The 6,255-nt window shown below is 45.6% G+C and overlaps 1 protein-coding gene across 8 annotated transcripts in view; it reads right to left on the bottom strand.

Annotated features, from left to right (window-relative positions):
* Positions 1-230: 230 nt before the first annotated feature.
* Positions 231-6,255, bottom strand: part of tsc2 (TSC complex subunit 2) — a 103,386-nt gene continuing 97,361 nt past the window's right edge. For all 8 annotated transcript variants that reach the window (XM_061881306.1, XM_061881307.1, XM_061881305.1 and 5 more), the window contains 6 exons: positions 5,927-6,113; positions 3,347-3,486; positions 3,194-3,272; positions 3,038-3,129; positions 566-664; positions 231-496 (listed from right to left, as the gene is read on the bottom strand). In XM_061881306.1, coding sequence (XP_061737290.1) covers positions 326-496; positions 566-664; positions 3,038-3,129; positions 3,194-3,272; positions 3,347-3,486; positions 5,927-6,113 — 768 coding nt within the window. In that variant the 3' untranslated portion in view covers positions 231-325. The remainder of the gene's footprint in view (positions 497-565; positions 665-3,037; positions 3,130-3,193; positions 3,273-3,346; positions 3,487-5,926; positions 6,114-6,255) is intronic.

The following is a 6,255-nucleotide window of genomic DNA, read 5'->3' as shown; positions in this document are numbered from 1 at the left end:
AAGTACATTTTCCACCTGTGGCGAGCGAACTGGTCCAAAAGATGGCGCCAGAGCACAAACAGTAACACATCTTTTCAGTGTTTGTCGATGTTATACGAAAACGGTTCGTTGAACACAAAACTTTGACCGGTGGCAAATATAAGTCCATAAATTAGCAGCGGCAGGGTTCGACGTAGCGTCTCACGGTCCAGAAAACGCGGTAATCAGAATTGACTTGTTCACTGCTGAAACGCTGAGGACAAAAGCCTTTATTATAATAGCGAGGCTGACAAGGTGCACAATCAGTTTCAGTCCAAATGAAGAGTGTCCCGCCCACAGAGTGGAATCACACAAAATCAGTGAAGTCGTCCACGGTTGACACCAACCTTTTGCGTTGGCCCGAGCTCTCCGCGTTCAAAGCTGCGCTGCTGCTCTGCTGAAAAGATTTGTTCTGCTGAGCGTGTCCCTGCGTGAGCGAGATGCCGGGAGTGGAGCGAGATTGAATGTCTTCGTGAGCCTGCGAGCAGCGACAATGAGAGCTCAGCAAAGGGACTCCAGAAAGTTCCAAGTTTAAAAAAGTTCCTACCCGGGTTCGGATCCTCTTGATGTGCCGTAACCGTGCCAACCACTTGGAGGCGTAAGCGTCGGAGGGGTTGGCTCTGTACTGGTGCACCAAGGACGCCATCTGGAGAGAAGGTGGTAGGTGGTAGGTAACATGAAGATGATGTTGTTGTGGAGCATCACAAGCACAAGTCACTAACTGCAGGTGTTTGCCTCTTCTACTCTCATGGACTGAATACAAATGTAAATTGTGTCTGCTAAACGTTTATTCACTGGTGAGTCAACATTTCTTTCATAACTAATAGTTTTAGTTCTGTTTAATAACATCCATGTCCATTCAATAATTGCTGAATTTGCAAATGCTTAGAACGCTGCCATTGTGACAATTTTACAACCACATTTCTAAAACAATCATACTAACTATTTTTACATAGTAGCTAGGGGTGTAACGGTACACCAAAATTTTGGTTCGGTACATACCTCGGTTCAGAGGTCACGGTTTGGTTCATTTTCGGTACAGTAAGAAAACAACAAAATATACATTTTTTGATTATTTATTCAACAAATTTGCTAAATCTTCCACCCCAAAAAATTTTCTTAGTGGAATATTTGATGTCCAATTTTTGTTCAGCCCTTCTCAATTTTTATAAATTACTGCCAACGATGAAATGATCCATTTTAATAGCTACAGCAGTAGCATATAGCAGTTAGCAACCCATGACCCACAATGCACTTCTGCCATGACCCTCCCCCGCCAAATTTTTATTGGTTGACGTGGGTGTGACGATTGTTGACGTGGGTGTGACGATTGCCGACGTGGGTGTGACGATTGCTGACGTGGGTGTGACGATTGCCGACGTGGGTGTGACGATTGCTGACGTGGGTGTGACGATTGCCGACGTGGGTGTGACGATTGCCGACGTGGGTGTGACGATTGCCGACGTGTGTGACGATTGCCGACGTGGGTGTGACGATTGCTGACGTGGGTGTGACGATTGCCGACGTGGGTGTGACGATTGCCGACGTGGGTGTGACGATTGCCGACGTGGGTGTGACGATTGCCGACGTGGGTGTGACGATTGCTGACGTGGGTGTGACGATTGCCGACGTGGGTGTGACGATTGCCGACGTGTGTGACGATTGCCGACGTGGGTGTGACGATTGCCGACGTGGGTGTGACGATTGCTGACGTGGGTGTGACGATTGCCGACGTGGGTGTGACGATTGCCGACGTGGGTGTGACGATTGCCGACGTGGGTGTGACGATTGCCGACGTGGGTGTGACGATTGCTGACGTGGGTGTGACGATTGCTGACGTGGGTGTGACGATTGCTGACGTGGGTGTGACGATTGCCGACGTGGGTGTGACGATTGCCGACGTGTGTGACGATCGCCGACGTGGGTGTGACGATTGCCGACGTGGGTGTGACGATTGCCGACGTGGGTGTGACGATTGCCGACGTGGGTGTGACGATTGCCGACGTGGGTGTGACGATTGCCGACGTGGGTGTGACGATTGCCGACGTGTGTGACGATCGCCGACGTGGGTGTGACGATTGCTGACGTGGGTGTGACGATTGCTGACGTGGGTGTGACGATTGCTGACGTGGGTGTGACGATTGCCGACGTGTGTGACGATTGCCGACGTGGGTGTGACGATTGCTGACGTGGGTGTGACGATTGCTGACGTGGGTGTGACGATTGCTGACGTGGGTGTGACGATTGCTGACGTGGGTGTGACGATCGCTGACGTGGGTGTGACGATTGCCGACGTGTGTGACGATTGCCGACGTGGGTGTGACGATTGCTGACGTGGGTGTGACGATTGCTGACGTGGGTGTGACGATTGCTGACGTGGGTGTGACGATTGCTGACGTGTGGGTGTGACGATTGCTGACGTGGGTGTGACGATTGCTGACGTGGGTGTGACGATTGCTGACGTGGGTGTGACGATTGCTGACGTGGGTGTGACGATTGCTGACGTGTGTGTGACGATTGCTGACGTGTGTGTGACGATTGCTGACGTGGGTGTGACGATTGCTGACGTGGGTGTGACGATTGCTGACGTGGGTGTGACGATTGCTGACGTGGGTGTGACGATTGCTGACGTGGGTGTGACGATTGCTGACGTGGGTGTGACGATTGCTGACGTGGGTGTGACGATTGCTGACGTGGGTGTGACGATTGCTGACGTGGGTGTGACGATTGCTGACACTTTCTCCGTCTCTTCCGCAAATGAGATAAATATTTAATATGTTACGGTAATGTGTTAATTTCACACATAACTCGCTCCGGAGTATACGTCACACCCCTGGCTATTTGTTCTGTCGTGTTTATGTTGTGTTACAGTGCGGATGTTCTCCTGAAATATGTTTGTCATTCTTGTTTGGTGTGGGTTCACAGTGTGGCGCATATTAGTAAGAGTGCCAAACTATGAAAAAAACTGTGATTTATAATCCGAAAAATACGGTATCTCACCAGTGCGATCAAGACTTACGTTGGCATGAAGAGCCATCTGTCGGACCAAAAGGGGGAGGTTGCGGTCGGAAACAATTTTCGCCACAGTCGTATCAACCAAGCCTTCCAAGTCTGCAAGGGAAGGACAGGAAGTGAAACACCATCCAAAGGCAGGCTGAAAAAGAGCTGATCTCACCTTTACGACACTGCAGGGTGACCAGATTACACTCATAATCTAGAGGTTTGATAATCACTTCCACAAAGTTAAACTGGCCCTAAACACAAAAAGGGTTTATTGATCCATTTGTGATCATGTGACTTATGGCCGTGTTTTATCGTGCGTGTATACCTTAATGGTGCCCAGTTTGTAGTCCTCGCCAGAATCATTGTACACCACCATGACAAAATCATTGCCGATGTGACGCTTCTTATCGCAGCAGCCTTTGTCGCTCTCTCTGTTAGGCATCAGTGTGGCGATGTGGAAGATGGCTGCAAACACACTCCACCTTAGTGAGCTCCAACAAGGTTATGCTGTCAGTTTTTCTGAACATGCATACAGTTACAATATGGTAGGTCACATATTTTCACTTTCTCATTACACTATGTCCGAAAAGGAGAAGGAAGAAGCGGATCTTATTCAATCCCATCTTTTTCACTTCCTGTAACACAAACAATTTAAATAGTCTTATAATGTAATGAATAAGATTATGAATTTCTTCTTTGTATTCTGTAAACACTTGGAGTTTGAACAGTTTCTTGAAGTGGATTATATTAGTACATTGTCTGGACTTTTTGTTTAATCCATTCCATAATTTAATTCCACATACTGATACACTAAAGATTTCAGGTGTTGTACGTGTATACACACATTTTCCATTAGATTTCTCCCCTAGGTTATATTTCTCTTTTGTTAAGAATTAGGTAACAGGTTATAGTTTGTTTTGTGCATAATAGTAGCTGTTTGCAAATGCACCAAATCATTGAATTTCAATATTTAGATTGAATATATTCAACTGACCTCTTTTGTAACACAGTTAGTGAATGAAGTGTACTTTTGTAGTTATTTCCCCACATTTCTACACAATAACTCCGATACAGTAAGACTAGCGAGCAGTAGAGAATATGAAGTGATTTTTACAAATATATATAGCAGAGGTTGGCAACCCGCATGCGGCTCTTTGACCGCTCTGATGCGGCTCAGCCGCATACTTGCCGACTGCCTGGAGAAGTCCGGTAGATTTCCAAATTTCGGTGTCTCAATCAGAAATCTCCCGGGTAAACATTTTTCGATTTTCACCCAGACATCAACTTTGAGGACGTGCCGTGATGACAATGCCTCGAACACCCTTTCTACATGTCATCGCGCCAGGATTTTCACCATGCTATATTTTGGATGCGACCTCTATCTGAACGCATACGCTACTGCAAGGCATACTTGTTCAACAGCAGCCATACAGGTCAAACTGAGGGTTGTGATATAAACAACTTTAACACTCTTACTAATGTAAAACCCTGTAAAACCCACACCAAAAAAGAATGACAAACACATTTCGGGAGAACATCCTCACTGTAAAACATAAACACGACAGAACAAATACCCAGGATCCCATGTACTCCTGACTCTTCCAGGAGTCTTCCTGACTCCTCCCAACCCCGCACACCTCAACCGACGCACAGAGGTGGGGGTGGGGGGTGTATAATGTAGCCCGGAAGAGTCAGGGATACATTGGATTCTGGGTATTTGTTGTGTTTATGTTGTGTTATAGTGCGGATGTTCTCCTGAAATGTGTTTGTCTTTCTTGTTTGGTGTGGGTTCACAGTGTGGCGCATATTAGAAAGAGTGCTAAAGTTGTTTAAAGGGCCACCCTCAGTGTGACCTGTATTGCTGTTGAATAAGGATGCCTTGCAGTCACTAACGTGTGTCTGCAATAGCCTCTTCAAACAATTCTTTGGGCTGGCAGGCTATTTGTACAAGCTATAGAGGGCGCTAGCGGTAATTCCATCATTGTACGCACTTATTATTGTTCATTGGGTGAACACCAGCGTACATTTGAGAGAATAATTACTCTGAAATTCGTGAGTCTCCCGGGAAAATTGGGAGGGTTGGCAGGTGTGACACTGTCAAACGGCATTCATATAAAACTTGCGGGCCGCGCTAAAATTAAACTTTCATACTAAGGTGAGGGCCGCGTGTCTGAAACCCCTGGTTAATACATAGCACAAAGCAAAAAAAAAAAACTCCGTATGCAGTATTATTTCATTATAAATTTCAAAAGAGTTATGTGGCTCCTATTGTTTTCTTTACTTTGTGAAACGGGTCAAAATGGCTCTTTGAGTGGTAAAGGTTGAAGACTCCTGATATATATTAACACCTCCCAGGGGGTGATCAAGGGTGAAGGGTCAAATGCAAAGAATAATTTTGCCACAACAAGTGTGTGTGTGACAATCATTGGTACTTTAACTTTAACTATATATTTCATTTTATTCTATATTGAATATTCTCTCGCCACATTATTTTTTTATATATCATAAGAGACATTCAGTTCATTTTATCATTTAGTATTACACCACAAAAATGTACTTATTGTACATATTGACAATAAAGAATCTTGAATAGCAAAATTTTAGTTTTGCTGAGATTCAAGGATATTATGTTTTTATCAAACTGTTTAATTTGTTAATTTCTTCTGTTATTATTTGAAAACACCGCCGTGTCAACAGCATATAGTGCTATCTTACAGTCCCATGTAACTTTACAAATGTCATTTGTATAGCGATTGAACAATTTTGGTCCCAGTATTGACCCCTGAGGCACACCGCAAGATACGTTTAAAGCTTCAGACGTGTGTTGGCCAGCTTTGCACGTATTGCTGTTGCCACGTATCGATAAGGAGACAGACATTCACTAAAAAAAGTCTTCCTGCCACACCTTGCATGATGTCGTCATGCCAGCAGTAGGTGAACTCGCCGTCATCGCCGTATTGATCCAGCCCCCCCAAGAAGATCTGGTCGGGGTCGCAGTCCTTCAGGTGGATTAATTTACCGAGGCCGGTGAGAAAGGAAGCGTAACGGTTTGAACCGTACTCGTTGGACAAGATGGACACCTCATTGTTGACCTTGGGAAAATAGGAGAATTTTTGGACTTCATTCATTTTCTACCACTTCTCCTGTGCGTGGTCAAGAGTTAGCTGGAGCTTATCCCAGCTGAGTGGACGCAGGACACATAAAACCAACAAGCACAAACAAATGTGTCCTCAC

This window comes from Nerophis ophidion, linkage group LG20 (assembly GCF_033978795.1).
Source record: "Nerophis ophidion isolate RoL-2023_Sa linkage group LG20, RoL_Noph_v1.0, whole genome shotgun sequence".
NCBI classification, from domain to species: Eukaryota; Metazoa; Chordata; class Actinopteri; order Syngnathiformes; family Syngnathidae; genus Nerophis; species Nerophis ophidion.
The sequence above is the reverse complement of the archived record's forward strand: the minus strand, read 5'-3'. Positions and strand labels throughout refer to the sequence as shown.